Below are 21,718 nucleotides of genomic sequence, written 5' to 3'. Positions count from 1 at the left end.
AAAAAAAGCTTTAAAAGCATATTAAAAAGCAATTCCAACACAGACACAGACACAGACTGGGATAAGGTCTCTACTTAAAAGGTTTGTTGAAAGAGGAAGGTCTTCAGTAAGTGCCGAAAAGATAACAGAGACAGTGCCTGTTTAATATTTAAGGGGAGAGAATTCCAAAGGGTAGGTGCCACTACACTAAAAGTCCACTTCCTTTGTTGTGCAGAATGGACCTCCTGATGAGATGGTATCTGCAGGAGGCCCTCACCTGCAGAGCATAGTGATAGACTGTCTATATAAGGGGTACGATGCTTTCAACTATCCTGGTCCCAAGCTGCATAGGGCTTTGTACACCAAAGCGATATCCTTGAACTTAGCCCAGTAGCTAAGTGCAATTCTTTCAGCAGTGGGGTGACATGTTGGTGACACCCTGCCCCAGTGAGCAGACTTGCTGCCGCATTTTGCACCAGCTGCAACTTCCGGACCAACCTGATGGGCAGCCACACATAGAGCACATTACAATAATCCAGCCTGGAGGTTCTCAGTGCATGGACAGTGGTGGTCAGGCTATCCTGGTCCAGAAATAGCCTCAGCTGTCTTACCAGCTAAAGCTGGTAAAGGCACTTCTAGCCACTAAGGTCAGCTGGGCCTCTAGTAACAAAAATGGATCCAGGAGCACCCCCAGATTATGGACCTGCTGTTTCAGAGGGAGTAGGACCCCATCCAAAGCAGGCCACACACCAATTATCTGAACTCGGGAACCACCAACCCACAGTATCTTTATCTTGTTAGGATTCAGACTCAGTTTATTGGCCCTCATCCAGCCCAGTACTGAGTCCAGGCAGCGGCCCAGGGCTTGCACAGCCACTCCTGATTCAGATGTTACAGAGAAGTAGAGCTGGGTATTGTCAGTGTATTGCTGACATCTCGCCCCAAAGCTCCTGCTAACCGCTCCCAAGGGCTTCTTATAGATGTTAAACTCATGGGGGACAAGATGATACCATGTGGCACTCCATAGCACATGGAGCCAAAACCACTCAATAGCACATGGGACCAAAATCACTCAATAGCACATGGGACCAAAATCCCTCAATGCTATTCTCTGAAAACGACCCTGGAGATAGGATCAGAACCACTCTAAAACAGTGCCTCCGATACCCATGTCAGCAAGTCGGCCCAGAAGGATACCATGGTCAGTGATATCAAAAGCTGCCAAGAGATCAAGTAACAATAACAGGGTCACACTCCCCCCCTGTCTTTCTCTTGATAAAGGTCATCCATCAGGGCAACCAAGGCCGATTCAGTCCCATAACCAGGCCTGAACCCAGATTGGAATGGGTCAAGATAATCTGTTTCATCCAAGAGTACTTGGAATTGCTGCACCACAACCCTCTCAATCACCTTCCCTAAGAAGGGAGTATTTGCAACCGGGCAGTAGTTGTCACAAATCAATGGGTCTATGGTGGGTTTTTTCAGGAGTGTGTGGATCACTGCCTCTTTCAGGGTGGCTGGAACCACTCCCTTATGCAACAGTGCATTGACCACACCCTGGATACACTCGGTCAAATCCCCTTGGCAAGCTTTAATAAGCCAAGAAGGGGAAGGGTCACGAGGACACATTGCTGGCCGCATCGTTGCAAATACCTTGACCATGTCATCAGGCCACATCAACTGAAACTGATCTCAAGAATTTGCAGCAGATGTTGCACAGGACAACTCACTGGGGGCCACAGTAGATATGGATGGGGCATGAAGATTGCTACATAGGCAAGCAAATTTATCCTCAAAGTGCCTTGCAAACAATTCACCGTGGGCCTCCGAAGGGTCTAAAATTCCATTTCCTGGAGTTGATGTCAACAGACTCCTGACAATACAGAAAAGCTCCACTGGACAGCTGCTTGAGGATATGATGGTGGCGGAGAAGTGGGCCTTCTTCGCTGACCTCACCGGCACACAGTAGGCACGGTTATGCTGTTTTTATGCTTGTACCCGATCAGCCTCATAGCATTTTTGCTACTTGCACTCTAGCCGTTGTCCTACCTGTTTCATTGCCCTTAGTTCACTAGTGTAGCAAGGTGCAAACTGCTCCACAATGCCAGAGAGGGCCCTCTGGCAATCATGTTATGAGCCCTATGCCCCTCGCTGTTCCACAGTGTGACAAGGGCTTCAACAGGGTCACCTGCTCTATCTGCTGGAACTCTCCCAGGGCATTCAGGGATCCCATGGATTCCATTAGTCTCTGGGGGCGGACCATCTTAATCTGTCCACCACACCTGCAGGGGAGGATCAGAGATGTAACTCTAACTTCACCAGGAAGTGATCTGACCATGACAGTGGGGTGACATCCACCCCCTCATCTCCAGACCACCCCTTCCTCAATCTGGAGCAAACACCAAATTGAGGTGTGCCCTGCACTATGCTTAGTGCTGGTGACAACTTGAGATAGCCCCATGGTCGTCATGGAGGCCATGAGGTCCCAAGCCAGAACACTAGAGGCAGCCTCAGCATGGACATTGAAATCACCCAGGGCTATCGTTCTGGGTTCCTCCAACACCACAGCTGAGATGGCCTCCACCAGCTCAGTCAGAGAAGCTGCTGGGTAGCAGGGTGGATGGGACACCAGCAGCAACCCTAGTTTACTGCCTCCTTGGCCAGATACCAGGTGCATGCTCTCACAGCCAGCTGCAAGACAGAGTGGTTTCCTGGTGACAGAGATGGAAGTTCTGTAGACCACAGCAACTCCTCCCCCCTGTCCCTGCAGCCTGTGCTGGTGTTGCACCGAGTATCCAGGTGGGCAAAGTTGTTTCAGATCAACTCCTCCCAGGTCACCAACCCAGGACTTGGTAATGCACACGATCAAATCATGGATGAGTGTGGTCTTATTGTATACTGATCTGATGTTAAACAACACACACAGACCAGTGGGCACAGCAGATGAGCAATGAGGAACCATCTATGAAACGAGTAGGAGTGAGGAACAAGGCTTAGATAGGCTTGCCCTCGTCTTCTATGGTAATTCACCACCTCCCCATGGCTATTCCTCCCTCCAGCCATGATCACTGAAATTGGGGTGGCATCACCCATGTTCCTTCTTACTAAGACCCCTCCTAAACACCTGATATGAACACAAGAGCCCACCAAAAAAACCTACCTGAATCAGTTATCCCAGTAGGCCTCTGAGAGAATTGGGAACAGTCAGACCCACTCGATATCTTTCACACAGGGCATATCTACTCCACCCCCTGTCTCACACCCAGGGAGGGCCAGCCTTCTGCCAGTTGCAGACTCTCACTCCGAAAGCATCTGGTGACTTTCTCCTATTGTTTAGTTCACTGCACAGGCTCTCACCTTGCACAGGAACTGCACATGTGCCATATGCCCTCCCCACTACTAATCTCCTCTAGATTGTTATTTTAAAAAATAGGGGGTAGTGCCCTTGCCCCTGGGACTCCCTAAGGGGCTTCCCAAGGGCAGCCAGGCTTTTATGCCCCCTGACCCAGCCAGGAGCTGATGCAAGAGGCTGCAAGATTGACTGCAGCCTCTTTGTCTGGGGTCAAGGTCAGGCAGGGGGTCTGAGTCCTTGCAGCACTTACTTGGAACCTCAGTTGTCTGAAGAGATAGCAGAGGAGCAAGCAAGCAAGCACCCAGATGCTCAGGTACTCTCTTCCAGGGCAGGTCTTCTCCAGTCCCTCAGTGCTGCAGCTGTTCCTATCTATGCTGCTGCTGTGTTATACTTAAATGTAATAATATGATTTTATGGCTTTTAACAATTTTAAATGGTTGTTCTAATGATTTCTTGTGTGAAGGTGCATTGTGCTCTGGATTAGAAGAAAGGCAGGGTGTAAAAAGTTCAAAACAAATAAGTAACATTTATAGACTGAGTTTGAGATAGTGTCACCGAGAATATACATATTACTTCCAGTTTATATATGTGAACTAAAATACGGTTCTTCAATAAATAATAGTAATTTGTAAAGTATGTTACAGTTTTCATTGTTTTTGCTGTTACAACAGCTCTCTGGTGTAGTTCAGTATTGTCCCCTCTGAACTGAGATTTAAATGGTGACCTTCAATTTAATTCTATACATGTCTACTCAATTGTAAGTCCCATTGAGTTCAATGGGAACTTACTTCAGGTATATGTGTGTAGGATTTCAGCCCAGACCACCTAGCAGGTCTAGGAACATGGTCCAACTTTTTTTTAACTGTTACCTTGACTATAAGTGGAGTATGATATAGATGAACAAATACATTTAATAATTTAATTTATAAGATACAGCAATAGTGTCTGAATTGATACATTTTGGGATAATTCTTCAGGATTATATGCCAGTAATCTGATTGACAGACATTTACAATTAACCTTAGCATAACAATGTAAATTCTTACATTGATGCTTTCTCTGTTACTACTAAGTTTTTATTTTGATATTTTTTTCTTGGCTATGCGTATTTTGTGTAATATATAAAACTGTTTGCAAGAAAATGAGGGGGAAACCTCAACCCTTACTCTAAAAAGAAAATCCACCTTTGCACCTTCTTCTAACCACCCTGATACATGTTCCCTTGAGAAGAAACATGAAGATTATTATCAAAAGTGACTGACTTTACTTGTGTGTTATCAGTGGCATACAGTAGTGCTGTTGACAGGAGAGTAAAATTACTTGTGATAAGGCAAACCCTCAGAAACATATCAGAAGGCTGTGGGTATTTTTGTTGAGTTGATAAAAACATTTATAGCAATGATAAATATTTCTCTTTTAAAAGCAAAAAATATTAGGAAAACTGCATGCAATAATTTTTTAAAAGGAAGTTCCAAATACCAGTTTATGTGATATTTTGTATGTGGTACTTAGAAATGCAAAGGTAAAAAAAATAGATAGGAAATGAAGAAAGAGTACTAAAGCAAGAATATTACAAGTATATATCATTTAAGGCCTGTCAGGCAAGGACAGCTGGATAATGAACAGAAATTATACTTTAGTCTTTTCCCACATCATATATTATCTTTATTGAGAAAGCAATGAAGCTGAAATTCCAAACAGGTCAGGAATGCTAAACTGCAGGAAACATAGTTGAAATCTAAAGTGTGTTAAAGGTCATCTTGCCCATGGCCCAATGTTTCAAACAAAGTTCTTGATCCATTCTATCCCCTAGCACATGACATTAGGTACACAGGGGTCTCCTAGAAGTGTAGCTCTCTCTGTGCACATGGTAGGGGACTACTCAGCGGGGTGGGTGACAGAGGATTGCCGCCTGCTTGCAGTGCTGAATATACAGATAAAGGGAGAAATGTGGTGGAGAACTAGATTACCCCCAAGTTTGTGAACATTATACTGATGTAAATATTATACTGATTGCTAAATATATGATACATTGTTTAGTATGGAAATTTATTGTTTTGCCTCCTACTTCCTTTCTACTCCCAGTTTAATGGGGACTTTTGAGTGCAGTGTTTAAATAACTTTAGCAGAGCAGGCTAAAATAAAAACACATTTATTTTACATGTCTACCCTATGGTGAACCACAGTAAGCAGTGTTCTTCCTTCTTCTTTGGCACAATTGCAAGGAAGAACTTAGGAAGTTTTCTCTTCCACCTTAGATTAACTAGTTGTGTTGTCCAAGCTGTAAAACTGTGGTTAATCTTAAGTGTGGTTTGTTTTGCAACAAACTAACTTCAAACAATGAATTATGAAGTTCTCCCTTCCGGAGGAATGGCGGGATATAAATTTAATAAATCATCATAAAGCCATAGTTAACATAGTTAAGGTCAGACAACACACTAAACTAAGGTTAAAGAAAATTGGAAGCAAAAGCTTCTGATTACCACCTCAAGGTCATGCCTGAAGTGGAGAGGTGGAGTACATGAGCCCAAGGCTTGCTGTTGCACATTCTCATCTGAATTATGATTTTGCGTGCTGGCTGAAGGCAGTCAGTATTTTTGAACATGCAGGTCAGATATTTCTTGAACAATACTTTGCTGAACCTGAAACATCCAGTTGTATGAATTGTCACATAGTTCTCATCATTAGACTATGCTATAGCTTTGAAATTAAGTTTATCAAAGACCTGTGGGATCCACTTCAATTGTTAACAGAAAACTTTTTCTAGGCAAAGACCTCAATATAGTAACTTGGTATGGATGAAGGGCAGATAGAGTGCACATCTGTTTGTAGAAAAAGTATTGATATGGTTTGATTTTCCTTGTATTGAACTGAGTTGTAGCTAAATGGGCCAAGACTTTTTAGATTGATTCAGAAACTTTGTTTGAATGCAAACCCCTTCTTTCAGCCCACTGTGATTAAACCCAGAAGTCTTCAGTTAACCATATGTTCTCATTTTTACTTCATCCAGGTTGGATACTCCAGGTACTAGGGTTGGAACAAGCTGGGACCTTAAACAATGGCTTTGAAATTGGCTTAAGATCTTGGCTTATTCCAGACTTTTTGGGCAAGGGGTGAAGTGTAAATGCCTTTAAATAAATATATACATAAAATAAATAATCATGGCACACTGAAAATGAAGGAGGAGATGGGCTGTGTGTATGGGTTCAACATCTCTTAGTCTAGACCAGCCTTTCCCAACCAGTGTGCCTCCAGATGTTGTTGGACCACAACTCCCATCAGCCTCAGCCAGCATTGCCAATGGTCAAGAAAGATGGGAGTTGTGGTCCAACAACATCTGGAGGCACCCTGGTTGGGAAAGGGTGGCCTAGACAATAAGGTCTATGGTTGTACTAAAGATAAATCTTGGTTTGTTACAAGGCTTTTGCTGTTAGCCTCCACTGTGTGTTTAGAAGTGAACCAAAAGTTGGCTTAGCTAGTGAAGGATCTTGGGTAAAACTCTCTGTCTTCACCATATTTTCTGTCCTATTTACTCCTTGATGCCTGACCCTCTTGCTGGCAAGGTCATGGGGTAACTCCATTGATTAATTCACTGTAACATTGTTTAAAACACTGTAACTGGTTAAACCCAGTAACCACAAATAATTGGCAAACCAAATGTCACTAGAAGCAGGTTTGGAGACCCAAAAACGCTTGCATCAGACTCCGCAGACAGGTTTGCTCCACTAACTAGAGATACTATAGAAATGGAAATGTGGACCAGAAAGAACAATAGTGTCTGAATGCAGATGTGCTGACAAATCAGGAAGCCACATGCCACAGCAACCATCCCCAACAGGTAATCCACTCAGGAGAGCCATCTAAGAGATAAACTTTTTTGACATAGCAAACAAACATTCTCCCTTCATACATGCCCCTTTCCATCCCATTCCTCATCTCACCAATTCCTTCCTCATTACATCACCAGGATTCCCGTCCCTTATTCCTCTCTCTTACATCATGGGGCATTATCCCTGACATTATCTAACTCCTTCTTCATAACCCACTAGATCCCAAAACCCAATTTAAGGATAGATCTTTGTCTAGGTGTGTGTGCCACCTCCTTGTTGTGCCTTGTCTCTTATTTGGAGTATCTTCATCTTCATTCAACTTCTCACACTGATATCAAAGAGCATCCTTTGGTGTACTTCTAGACTCCAGACCCAAGGGTAGGAGAAGGACCTATGCCTGAAATCCTGCCTCCTAATAAAGATGTGCAATCACTTCAGGCATAGAACTCCTGAGCTTAATGCCTGGGTCCCCAGCACCTTCACCCCTACCACACACGCAGCTTCAGGAGCATTTGTGCCAGTGCTATGGGAGGTAACTTTACACCTATCTCTATCATCCATTGCTCTTTCCCCCTTTTTAATCAAGAGGCTCTTATTTCTTTTAGTCAGAAGTGTGTTTGTAGTAGAATGTTTTATGTATGCCCATGACTGTATACATATATGCTGCCAAGCCTTAATCAATGTATTGTTAAAAATATCTTTTGATTCTTTCTAATAAATATCTCCTTTTCCAATAGTTTTACTGTGGGTACACATTTTCTAGTTATAGGAGGTTTTAGACGCACATACTCAAGACAGCACGTAGTTTAACTCCAGTAAAAGATCCTGCCCCTTTAAAAGCATATTTAAGGACCATGTGGGTGGTTAGATGCACACGGGGAATTCCCAAGCACACATGTTAGCAGTTTTGAGATCTAGCAAATCAGGATTCAAAGATGGGATAGAAAAAAATATGAAATATGTATTTCTACACCTTCTAGATAAAAATGTAGCTGTTTAGATACATAGAATAATCATGAAACTTTTAATAAGCAAACGCAAGCATTCACAGAAACTTAAGCAGAAAACAAATTGTAATTTGTGGTGTTGATAATGAACAAGGGACTACTTAAAATATACAGAAACTGACATAAACAAAACAAACCTTGAGCTACTTTAATCAATTGGGCTACTGTATATGGTTCTCTGGATCTTAAGGGAATTAACTAATGAACATGCTGAACTGCTAGCAATTATTTTTGATAAGTCATGGAGAACAGTGAAGGCAACAGAGTATTTGTGGGAGTGGGAGGAAACAAAGATGGTTTCAACTTTATCAGAATGAAGATGCAAGAGAACCTACTGCCATGTGAGTCCAACTGGCTTTTGAACTGATATGCAGTCCATGTATTTATTTATTTATTGCACTTGTATACCGCCCCATAGCCGAAGCTCTCTGGGCGGTTTACAGCAATCAAAAACATTAAAACAAATATACAATTTAAAACACATATTTTAAATACAATTTAAAACACATGCTAAAATGCCTGGGAGAAGAGGAAAGTCTTGACCTGGCACCGAAAAGATAACAGTGTTGGCTCCAGGCGCACCTCGTCAGGGAGATCATTCCATAATTTGGGGGCCACCACTGAGAAAGGCCTCTCCCTTGTTGCCATCCTCCGAGCTTCCCTTGGAGTAGGCACCCGGAGGAAGGCCTTTGATCTTGACCGTAGTGTATGGGTGGGTTTGTATTGGGAGAGGCGTTCCATCAGGTATTGTGGTCCCAAGCCATGTAATGCTTTATAGGTCAAAACCAGCACCTTGAATTGAGCTCGGAAACATACAGGCAGCCAACGCAAGCGGGCCAGAATCGGTTTTATATGTTCAGACCGTCTAGTCCCTGTTACCAATCTGGCCGCTGCATTTTGCACAAGCTGCAGTTTCCAAACGGTCTTCAAAGGCAGCCCCACATAGAGTGCATTGCAGTAATCTAATTTGGAGGTTACTAGAGCATGGACAACTGAAGCCAGGTTATCCCTGTCCAGATAGGGATGTAGTTGGGCCACCAACCGAAGTTGGTAGAAGGCACTCCGTGCCACCGAGGCTACCTGAGCCTCAAGTGACAGAGATGGTTCTAGGAGAACCCCCAAGCTATGAACCTGCTCCCTCAGGGGGAGTGCAACCCCATCCAGGACAGGTTGGACATCCACCATCTGGTCAGAAGAACCACCCACTAGCAGCCTCTCAGTCTTGTCTGGATTGAGCCTCAGTTTATTAGCCCTCATCCAGTCCATTGTCGCAGCCAGGCACCGGTTCAGCACATTGACAGCCTCATCTGAAGAAGATGAAAAGGAGAAATAGAGCTGCGTGTCATCAGCATACTGATGGCAACGCACTCCAACGCTCCGGATGACCGCACCCAACGGTTTCATGTATATGTTGAACAGCATGGGTGACAGAACTGACCCCTGTGGAACCCAATACTGGAGAGTCCAGGGTGCCGAGCAATGTTCCCCAAGCACCACCTTCTGGAGATGACCTGCCAAGCAGGAGTGGAACCACCGCAATGCAGTACCTCCCACTCCCAACTCAGCTAGTCTCCCCAGAAGGATACCATGGTCGATGGTATTGAAAGCCACTGAAAGATCAAGGAGAATCAGCAGAGTCACACTCCCCTTGTCTCTCTCCCGACAAAGGTCATCATACAGGGCGACCAAGGCTGTTTCCGTGCCAAAACCAGGCCTGAAACCCGACTGAAATGGATCCAGATAATCGGTCTCATCCAAGAGTGTCTGGAGCTGGCCTGAAACCATGTAGTAGCTTTCTTCATGGCTGATTTGGATTGTAGTGCCAACCCAGAATTATTGGGGGTGGCAAGAAGCCACTGTAAAGAATAGATATCAAATGGTGGTGAGATTGTATTATAGATGCTTATGTGGATTCTGTTCTGTGCACTAATCCTGCTAGCCTTCATGCTACCATCTGGGCTGCCTGTAATCAGCACTGGTGATGGGAATAACCACAGTTAAATTCTACTTTGATGCTCAGTTTTTGTCTTGCGAGCCTCCCCATAAGAGAAAATGTCATCCATCTTCTAGCACAAGTTTGCCATTATTCATGCTAGTTTCATGAAGCAACAAACCACTCTAGATGATAGTGGGACTGCTTGGTATATATTCTACCGCTGAATAAGAAAATATGGCAGTTGAAAAATGCCATATGACTAAGAAAATATGGCAGTTTTTTCATGACCTTCCATTTATGTATTTTCCTCTTAAAACTACAAAAAAACTTGTGCAACAGATGTGCACTCTTAATTCTGAATTTAATTTGTTTAGTTAGCTCAGACTAAAACCTTAGTGTTAACAAGAACCACCTATTGGATTTGCATTTACACTAGGCTACTGAGATTTGTTCAGAAAAGAATGTGTAAATTGGATTTAAAATAAATAAGTGTTGGGAGTAGAATATGTAAGAGAACACAGAGAGTAATTAATAGTAGTTTAAAGGAAAGTCAAACATTGTTTAATGGCCTTTGGTTATCTATAGTCAGAAATCCATGTTGTGAAAGTGGTAGAGATATATTTTAAGGGTTTTTTTTTACATTCCATGTTGCTTACTACCATATGGATTCATTTTCAAAAGCAGCCTGAACTTTTCAGCATTTTGACATTGTGATAATGACACGTTAACAAGGAATATTAGGTGAGGACAGTATTAAATGAGCAGATGGTGCTTACTTGCAATTTAAAATTCATTGTAATGTATCTTTCAGGCAGCATTGTCAATAATGTATAATGGCTGAGCCAAACTAAATGCAAATAGGTATAAAAAAGATTTCTGAAATTCATCTGTGGATATTTTACAGACTTACCTTCTGTCACTTTATATCATTTTGTTCTAGCTAATTTGTTATGTTTATAGCAATGTAGAGCACTTTTAAAAGAACATGATTGTGTTTCTGAGTTTGTATCTGAGTATCTTGCAATACATTTCTGCAAGACTTGAAAAATAATAGGTGTGTTTCATGGTGTATTCTGAAATGCCAACATGGTTCAATAAGAGTACATTGTATTGTATGTATATGATCTTGTCTATAACTAGAATCTATTTTCTTAAAAGAAATGAACGTAGTACTTAACAAGAGAACAGTGTCCCTAATTCTCAGAATTAGGTTGATGTATCAATGCTGTGCTATTGCTAAAAAGACAAATGCTGTATCCATTCATTAATTTGTATCTGGGAATCTATTTTTTTAAAATAATTGTATTGAGTTTTATATAATAAGGGCTAGAAAGCAAAAAAACCCCCAACAATTTATTAATCAAACATTTAAATTATTCTGGAGAACCGTAATATGTATCACAACAGAAAAGTAGTCCAAGAGCAAAAAATAAAGAAAATGTCTGTAGCCCAATGAAAACACATTATTCATAAAAATCAAAGGAGTATTATCAAGTATTTGGGAATTTATGTATTTTTAATCAGAGAAGGAAAGAAAGAATGCACAGGTCACGTGATCCAGAATACTGCAAAATTTCCTACACTTAATTCACACCTCCACACACACTTACCTGTTCTCTCCCACAGAAAGAAATGACATTATTTCCACTGCACATATGTTGTGGCAGCTGGGTTTTTTCCTTTAACAAACAACAACTGCTATCATGCCCGCCCTTAATCTTCTTTTCTTTGTGCAAAGCATGCTTATTTCCTTTTAGATTTTCCTCAGATGTCATGCATTCTAAACTCACACCATTTTTTATTGCTTTCTTCTTAAGGGCCTCCTCTCACTTTACATTTTGTGTTCTGGTATAGATGACTGAACACAAAATACACCAAGCTCTCTTTAAGTGTGAAGGGAATGCACAATCAATAGAATCTGCTTGGAAACACACTGAAAAGTGCTGGCTCTCAGTATCCATCAGCTGAGATGGGTGTGTTTTTCAGGAAAATGGCCTCACGGGTCAAACCCCTGCTGGGCCTAATTAGGCCTGTGGGCTGGAGTTTCGCCATTGCCACCACACCTGCAAAGAAGACTCAGAGACATGATATTGATGAAATGTTATATTTATTCAAATATAACAATCCTCACTGCAGTCAGATTGTTAGAATGAAGGAAACAACCAAACTAAACCAATTCAAACCAAATTCAAACCGCTCAGGCAGTTGAGAGCTCAACTCTATCTAGTAGGGCAGAATCCCTTCAGTCTCCTGGGCACATCAGCAGCCATCGGCAATTCCGCCCCTCCTTGCTGGCTGAGCCTTAGGTGTGCACCCCACCTCTGCATTGTGGCCCCGCCGTCCTGGCATTCACCCCAATGTGTGAGTTCACAAGGGCACCCCCAGGTGTCCCCTCCACAACAAGCAGTGATGGTTTCCTAAAAGGTGCCCTTCACCCAATAATGCCTCAGTATACCTGTTGTTTACCCCCCGTCTTCCTCACCTGCCCGAACTCCACACCACGAGAGGTTATCAGCTGCAGCTTGATCACCTCTCACCCCACATGAACAGTTCAGAAAAACCCAACTGCAGGTCCTTCGAAAAGAAATCACAACTGTGAACACCATCATCCCTGAATAAATGGGGAGAATCATAACGTTTCTGACCATGCTGTATGTAGGCCCACCCCATTGCCAAAACCATTTTCTGGATCATCTTATTCACCCAGCGCTGAGCCCTGTCAATCCTATTCGGATGAACAGCACCACGCCAAACCCTATATTCCAGCATGTCTGACCACACAAGGAAAAGGTCAGGAAAACTACTCTTGATCTATCAAAAGTCATGGGTAACCCTATGCAGCAGATCAATACCTGAACGCTGCACAAAGTCATTCTCTCCCAAATGTACCACTAAAACGTGGTACTGGGCCAACAGACATTATTCTTAACTCGTCCAACAGACATTATTCTTAACACATTTGGAATAAATTCTCCCCATAACATTCCCCCTTTAGCCACCCACTGCACCGTAGCCCAAGTCGAAAGGTGCAACTGTGTCCCCGCTGTAGAAGAACTGGCCCTCCTCTGAGCCCAGAAGATGATAGAGTGGGCACAGAAAACCACATGGGCCAGGTCCGGTAGGCACCCCAAACGTGCAGGAACAGAAAAGAAAGAAACAGTCAGAACAAATTAACCCATCACAACCGAACATAACCCTTGTATGCTGCTGGTGGACCCAGACTGGGGGAGAGCTAGAACAGGAGCAAGAGTGGGGGAGGAGACTGATGAGGATGAAGAAACTTGGAATGTGGGCGATAGAGAGCTTAATGGGGAGGGATTTGATAGAGCTCATCCCCCCGAGCCCAGCACATTGGAAAATGAAAAACCAGTCCCTTTGAGCCCGCCATCATACCTGTTAGAAGATGCTCCCATGGTCGCACTGCTCCTGGCCACGCAGAATTCCCCACCGGGCACTTCAGATGCTTTTCAGCCAATCATTACACAGGCTCCAGAGCCTGTTTCATCACCTAGCAAAGCCCCCCTTCCTGAGGTGTCATCTGAGACTCATCCCCCCTCGCCTGAGGTGAGGAGCGAGAAAAGAGACTTTCAAAAGGTAGAATTGAGGCAGAGCTGCTGCTTACGTGAGAAAACCTTCACTACTTAAGCAGATGTCTTTCAAGGTTTACGTGCTGAGTAAACTTCCCCAATATGCTGCAGACACTGCTTAGTTAGAATAGTTAGGGAAAGTAGTGAGCCAGAGCAGACAGGTATATGAAGCTCACAGTTTCGGATGTAACCATTACCTTAATAAAAAAAGAAAAAGACAATACCTCACCTCAGACCGATTATTTCATCTCCGTGCAGGACAGTTGCAGATCGCCATCTGCCTATGGCTTGAATGTCATCCGGGGGAAAGCCCCCGAGAGCTGCAGCAGTAGCCACCCCAGTCTGGAAAGAATGCAAACCATACACTCCAGGATCTTGCCTACAAGGCTCTCTGAACAATGGACCAGAACTGAAACTGCGTCAGGGTGGACCTGCTGAGGTGGATGAACAAATAACTGTGTCCCGCTGGCCTAACAGAAAGAAAAGCCCTTAGGGCTGTAACTGGGCATAACACAGTCAAAGGGCAGTGGCCCATGACAACTGGTCTCCCCTTGCGGTCAGTTTTTGACCTCTGCAACATCAGATGGATGGTGGCATCAGCCAGCACGCAATCCCCAACACACAAGGCCCTGCCCAAACTGTCGAGCCTAGAGCTGGCCAAGAACTTACTTGGGTGGAAAGTGTCATAGAAAGCAGTTACGGCTGTGGCCACGAATAAATTGGCCCCATACATGGAAGAATAGAGGCAATGGAATTCCTGTACTATCTGAAAGAGAATACCAGGGGCAAAAGACTTCTGCTTATTAGGAACCACAGGGCATGAATGTGCCCATCCCTCTAACATCTTCCTTATCCTAAAATCTGAAGTATGCTCAGAAAGGCCACTGGCCTTGTATACAAAGGCCAATGCAGAAAGGTGGCCAGTGATGGTACTAACTGCCCTGCTTTTGGCCTGCAGGAATAACATAAACCGCATGAGGTGATCCACCGGGATGGGCCAGTCCTGAGCTAAGTCCTGTGCACTATGCATCCCAAAGCACTGAAAATCAGACCAACATTGATGATAGGCCTTCACAGTACTAGGAGCCAAAACAAAGATGATGACCGCTCCTGCCTCTTAATTTCCAAGGCTCCACAAATTGGATGTCATCGGGATCAGATCGTGTGCTGCACCTGGGGCCAACTCCCTGAAATGCTCCATCTGGAATAGAGACTGCGCATCAGCAGTGCTATTCTGCACACTCGGAACATACCACGCAATAAACAAGATATGAAAGTGCAGGTACTGCAGAACTAATGCCCAGACCAGGTGCACCACACAAGATGACTGCAACGTCTGTGAGTTCACAACACAGACCGTCACCAAGATGTAGCACTAGAACCACACTGTGCGGTTCCAGAAAGCCAAAGGCCAAATGTGCACTGCGACAACAATTGGGAAAAACCCGAGGAATGTTAGGTCAGCAGGGATCCCTGAATCTCTCCAAGCCTCTGGCCATCTCTCAGCACACCACTGATAGCGGAATATGATGCCAAACCATAGCCCACCAGCTGCATCTGACATCACCTATAGCTCTGTCTACAAGAGCGATTCAGCCCTCCAAAAGGAAAGACCATCGAATTCCTCGAGGAACGTAAGCCACATCCGTAAGTCAGCACACATACCGGCAGAAACTCAGATGCGATGGAGCCTAGAACGCACTCCCTTCATCGCATCACAAAGACATCTCAAAAATGCCCTGCCTAGTTCTATCACTTTGGATGCAAAAACCAGGTGACCGACCAACTCCTGGAGTTGCAAGAGGTTGAGCTTCTTGGCCAACATGGCTACCCTTAACCTGACCCTCAAAGCAGAGAGCTTGTCCTCTGGCAATCTAGAAGACTGCGGCACAGTGTCAAGCTGAATGCCCAGAAAGGTGAGACTAGTTGCTGGGCCTTCAGACTTCTCAGGTGCCAGAGGCACCCTAAGGTCAGAGGTCAAATCAGCAAATGCATCAATCAGACACTGACAACAACAGATGCCAGCAAGCCCCACAAACAAAAAATCATCCAAGTAATGGACAGTGAGGGACAGCCCAGACTTGTCCTTAACTGCCTATTCCAGGAAAGTACTAAAACTTTGAAGGCAGAGCAAGAGATGGAACAGGCCATCGGCGTTGCCTTGTCAACGCAATACTGGCCCTGAAACCTAAAACCCAACAGGTCAACATCATCTTGGTGTACTGGCAGAAGGGGAAAGGCTGACTTTATGTTATATTTCACCAGTAACGCCCCTTCCCCCTTTTCTTATTACTGTCACAGCCTCGTCAAAGGAAGTATACCTCACTGAGGCATATTTATGCGGTATGACATCATTCACAGACCCACCCCTTGGAAAGGACAAATTGTGAATGAGTCAGTATTCCCTGGGTTGCTTCTTAGGTAGCATTCCTAAAGATGAGACTCATAACCCTGGGATTGATGGGTACAGCAAAGGGCCAGAAATTCTGTCTGCAGCCCCATTCCTGCTTTAAAGGCACAATGTACTCTATATATTGCTAATGTGACACCTAAAAAGAAATCAAACTGCAACATAAGAAATATAAGCAGAACTATCTAATTTAGAGAGGAGATCAATAAACTCTAGAGTGTCTCTCAGAATCCTGAAATATGCAGTATTTTTCTCCTTTTCTAGCTTCTGTAGAGTTTTACTGAAAAAAAAGTTTTTATTTTTGGGGGTGATGGTGGATCCATAAAAGTATCATTTTACAGCGCGAGATCTCCAAAGTATCATCAAGTTTCACCTTGCACAACAGCACTTCTTCATTTTGCCCAGGGGTGTAGTTGTCCAACGTCTCAGGGGGTCTTAGATCCTTTACTTTTTTGGGAGCAGGGTCCCAACAGCGTCCCTATGTCTTTAGCATCCTATGAGACAATCAGCATGAAAGGGGAGTGTGTTAGCCACTGAGAAGAGTCTTCTAATATCCTTCCTTGTCCTTTCCAGCTGATTGGAGCCAATCAGAGTGAAAGGAAGTGAGTCAGCCATTGAGAAGACTCTTCTCAGCAGCTAACACTTTCCCCTTTTATGCTTTTTGGCTCCTAGGGACATCTGTTGTTGTGGGAGAAGGCATTAACAAGAATCTCATTCTCAACCCAGCAACAAAATAAGGGGGCCATGGCTGTGACGTACATGAAGGGACCCTGCACTTCTGAATTTGCCACTGTATTACTGATTTTGCCTATCTGGGTCACATCCACACCATACATTTAAAGCACATGGCTTCCCTCAAAGAATCCTGGGAACTGTAGATTACCCCTCTCAGTACTACAATCCCCAGCACTCTTACCAACCTACAGTTTGGAGGATTCATAGAGTCAAAGAGTTGGAAGGGGCCTATAAGGCCATCAAGTCCAACCTCCTGCTCAATGCAAAAATCCAAATCAAAGCATATGGAGCGAGAAATTCCAGTGGTCCAAGCTGGATTTAGAAAGGGAAGAGGCACCAGAGATCATATCACAAACATACGTTGGATAATGGAACGGAGCAAGGAATTTCAGAAGAAAATCACCCTGTGCTTTATAGATTACAGCAAAGCCTTTGACTGTGTAGATCATGAAAAACTATGGAATGCTTTAAAAGAAATGGGGGTGCCATAGCATCTGATTGTCCTGATGCGCAACCTATACTCTGGACAAGAGGCTACTGTAAGGACAGAATATGGGGAAACCATTTGGTTCCCAATCAGAAAGGGTGTGAGATGGGTGCATTTTATCACCCTATTTGTTTAACCTATATGCAGAACATAATATATGGAAAGCGGGATTGGACCAAGATGAAGGAGATGTGAAAAACGGAGGGAGAAATATCAGTAATTTAAGATATGCAGCTGATACCATACTTCTAGCAGAAACCAGTAATGATTTGAAACGAATGCTGATGAAAGTTAAAGAGGAAAGCACAAAAGCAGGACTACAGCTGAACGTCAAGAAGACTAAAGTAATGACAACAGACGATTTGTATAACTTTACAGTTGACAATGAGGACATTGAACTTGTCAAGGATTATCACTACCTTGGCAGAGTCATTAAGCAAAATGGAGACAATAGTGAAGGAATCAGAAGAAGGCTAGGACTGGGGAGGGCAGCTGTGAGAGAACTAGAAAAGGTCCTCAAATGCAAAGATGTATCACTGAACACCAAAGTCAGGATCATTCAGACTATGGTATTCCAGTTCTCTATGTACAGATGTGAAAGTTGGACAGTGAAAAAAGTGGATAAGAGAAAAATCAACTCATTTGAAATATGGTGTTGGAGGAGAGCTTTGTGCATACTATGGACTGCAAAAAAGACAAATAACTGTCACTAGAAGCTAAAATGATGAAACTGAGGTTATCCTAATTTGGGCACATCATGAGAAGACATGATTCACTAGAAAAGACAATTGTGGCCGAGGGGCGAAATAAAACACAGACAACAGCAGTTTGGGTTGAACAAAGGGCCACTTTATTAAACTATAACAAACCCATTAAAGCGACCTGCAGAGGGGAAGCCTAAGTGCGGGAACTATCTATAAGCAAGCAGCTTCCCATACAAGCAGCTTGCCTCTTTTGCTTACCCCTTGCCCTGGCCACACGTAGGTGAGCATGGGGGTCTTCCCACATCACCCCCCCCGGGGCCATACAACTCCGGGTGGATGAGGTAAGTTGGCCCCAAAAGCAGCCCATATCCTGCCCTCAGCCCATAAAGCCCTGAGAGACAGCCCTCCAGAACCACCAGTCACCTCCAAAGGTGCCTAAGGGGGCCACCTAGCTGTCCTTACCTACTTCCCTTCCCGCACCTTCCCGTCTCCATGTCCCACAAACATGCCCCACTAGGGGCATAAATTTTTCAGCTTGCCAAATTAGCCAAATTAGCCCAAACCACCTATTAATCATGACACCTGCTAACCCAATTCCCTCCCACCCTCACAGTGTGGAGCAGGCAAAAAACCTGACCGCCAATAAGAGTGGGCAGGATAAAAAATTCCTGCTCGGCCCTGAAGCAACCCTGATCACACCATAAAAGAGGGAGGGAGGGAGGGGTGGGCATCATGAGCCAAAGGAGGAGAGAGGGGCGGCGAGGGGTTAAATAAGCCCCTGGTGCTCCGCCCCCTCTTGCAATGCATCACACATACACATTATGTGCGACTCACAACTTGCCCTCCTCTGAAATGGCAGCTGCAGCTTTGCCCCCTAGCCACAACTGTGCTCCCCCTGCCCAGGCTTCGTGTGGGCGGGCGGAGCGGAATTAATGCTGGGAAAATAGAAGGGAATAGAACAAGAGATGGATTGATTCCATAAAGGAAGCCACAGACCTGAACTTACAAGATCTGAACAGGGTGGTTCACGACAGATGCTCTTGGAGGTCACTGATTCATATGGTCGCCATAAGTCGCAATCGACTTGAAAGCACATAACAACAATAGGTTCTTCAAGTCAGGCCTTCTAGATGTTAACTGAGCAATATGTTCACTTGACCTTAGAAAAAGCAAGTTTACTAGCCCAAGAAATATGCATCTCTACAATTTATTTATGAAGCAACCATTGGCTTGTGCTGTTTCTAATCAAATCAAAGACAGTTGTCAAATTCTTAAAAGCTTTTAAAAAAGTTTTTTTTATTAATATTGGATTTTGTGTCTCATTTAATTCTTTTTTAAAAGATGCATTTTAAAATTTAGAAAATATACTTATCCTAATATTTTCCTTCTAATTTCAAACAATAGTAGTACATGAGTAAGCTTCACAATTTAAGCTCCATTAAAATTTGCTTGCTATTGCTTGTATATATATATCAATCAGTTCCTTCTGAAGTTTTTAAGTTGACTCCATTCAGAGAATTAACATGGTTTGTATGTGTACTTATATTCTAGTCAGTGAAAAACTACACCAAATGCCATGTAAGAAACGAACAGATCTGTAATAAGCTGACAAGCTGCAAAAGTTGTTCACTAAACCTCAACTGCCAATGGGACCAGCGACAGCAAGAATGCCAAGCCTTGCCAGGTAAAAGGGGAAAAATGTGTTGAAATTAAAAAATTTAAGCATGATTAGAGAAAATGGGAGGAAGTTTCATCAGTTAGTAATACAGACTTTTCAAAATTCAACACAAACAACTGTGGCCTTAATTATTCAGTGTAATTGGCACAAAAATGACAAACCCAAGAATATGTACAACAGTAGTTATATTCTTCTAGACAGTGTTTTATTTCTGTATGGCTTTCTAAGGCACCCATCAACATGCCACCTAAATGCATAATAATAAGCATAATAATACAAATAATTTTATATAAATCACAAAGTTTATTATTCTCCTGAGATTATTTGGCATTAACCCATTGTATATTACATTGTTCTTCTGTTCTTATTGTTTTACTTCATTTGTCAAAAATGTTTTTTCTAGTAAGCCATTCCAGTGTAAAACATCTGACCTTTTCACAACAAGAATGTAAACGTTACAGGGTTGGTTCCAGGCATATGTTTAGCAGAATTCTATTTCATGCTGGAGGAAATGGGTGGAATGACATGTCTTGTTCCAACCAAATATGTAGGTGACATGTCTTTTAGTTGAATTATGTTCTGAAAAGTTAATACTGAAGTCTAGTTCTAAATGTGGTGTTTTTTCTTTCACGACTGCTGTAAGCTTGTGTAACTCTTTACTAGCTCATCTGTGTGGAGAAGGATGGAATCATGTTGGAGATGCCTGCCTTCGTATAAACTCTAGCCGTGAAAACTATGATAATGCCAGACTTTACTGCTATGGCTTACATGGGATCCTTGCTTCGTTAACAACCTCAAAAGAAGTAGAGTTTGTTTTGGATGAAATTCAGAAGTATACCCTCCAGGTAACCTGATTGTCTAATTCATAAGTGTACATGTGCAAATGTAAGTTGAGGATAAAAAAGCTGTTAATCTTTTTAAGAATGTTAATGAAACCTAGATAAATTTCAGGAGTATTTGCTCCAGTACCTGTGGTACCAACTCTTTCTATAGGATCTCCTGGGATGGTAACTTTTTTTTCCTATGGGTGTTAACTGTTTCGACTTAAGTGTCCCTTGTACTGTATTAGTTATGCCTTGCTAAGTTGACCCATTTGCTTTACAGTGTATATATAGATCTTTCTTTTTAAAACTAACGAAGTCACTTATGGTTATAGGATTATATCACCCCTGTTGGATAATAGTTGTGTATTTTTTTTAAAAAAAGAAAAATTATTTGTTTTTGTTGGCCACCTTTGGATATCATCCTAAACTATAGTTTAGTGTGATATGAATGAGCTGCAGCAAGCCTCAGGATCACGTGCTTCCTCTCCTCTCTCCAGTGCAACTGCAAGGAGCAATTAGGAAGCTATCACTTCCACTTTTGCTAAACCAAATTTCATCTGAATTAAAAAAACTGTGGTTAATGTTAACTATGCTTTATTTGAAGCCAAGATGGCTTGTTTCAAACAAACTGTAATTAATATTAACTATACTTTGTTGGTTCAGATGAAATGACAAACTTTGGTTAGGCAAAAACTAATGCTTTCAAAATCCTCATATCCAGGTCTGAGGGGGAGAGGTAGTGGAAGGGGAGGACATGCAAACCTAAAGTTCAGTACAGCTCTTTCCCTTTGCACTAAATTATGGTGTAGCATGATGGCTAAATGTCATCATTGTAGTGTTCTGTTACCATTCGGCAGAATTATTATAGGTTTTAAAAAAATTGTCAGAAGGCTTAAACACTACAGTGGAACTCATTATCTGTGCAACATTGCCTCTAAGGGAAGACAAACTTTTACACAAACTTTTACTCAGCTTTTGGCTAACCACGCTTATTGAAGTTGAAGTTATGCAACACTCGCCGCTTTCAAGTCTTTTTGCTTTTGGTTGGTAAAAATCAATAGTCAGGTAAAGTATTTGCTATTCAATGAAGCTGAAGTGGTGAGGTCCCTGTTAAAGCAGCCATTGTCTGAAATGCTTATTATAATTATGAACAAAGGTAATGGACTTGTTGCCTTTCACATTTGAATGG

General features: G+C 42.9%; 1 protein-coding gene across 8 annotated transcripts in view; it reads left to right on the top strand.

The window, feature by feature from the left end:
• Positions 1-21,718, top strand: part of ATRNL1 (attractin like 1) — a 1,089,767-nt gene that overhangs the window by 222,946 nt on the left and 845,103 nt on the right. For all 8 annotated transcript variants that reach the window (XM_061635905.1, XM_061635908.1, XM_061635909.1 and 5 more), the window contains exons 14-15: positions 19,579-19,711; positions 20,369-20,550. In XM_061635905.1, coding sequence (XP_061491889.1) covers positions 19,579-19,711; positions 20,369-20,550 — 315 coding nt within the window. The remainder of the gene's footprint in view (positions 1-19,578; positions 19,712-20,368; positions 20,551-21,718) is intronic.

Source organism: Rhineura floridana, chromosome 7 (genome assembly GCF_030035675.1).
Source record: "Rhineura floridana isolate rRhiFlo1 chromosome 7, rRhiFlo1.hap2, whole genome shotgun sequence".
NCBI lineage: Eukaryota > Metazoa > Chordata > Lepidosauria > Squamata > Rhineuridae > Rhineura > Rhineura floridana.
The sequence above is the reverse complement of the archived record's forward strand: the minus strand, read 5'-3'. Positions and strand labels throughout refer to the sequence as shown.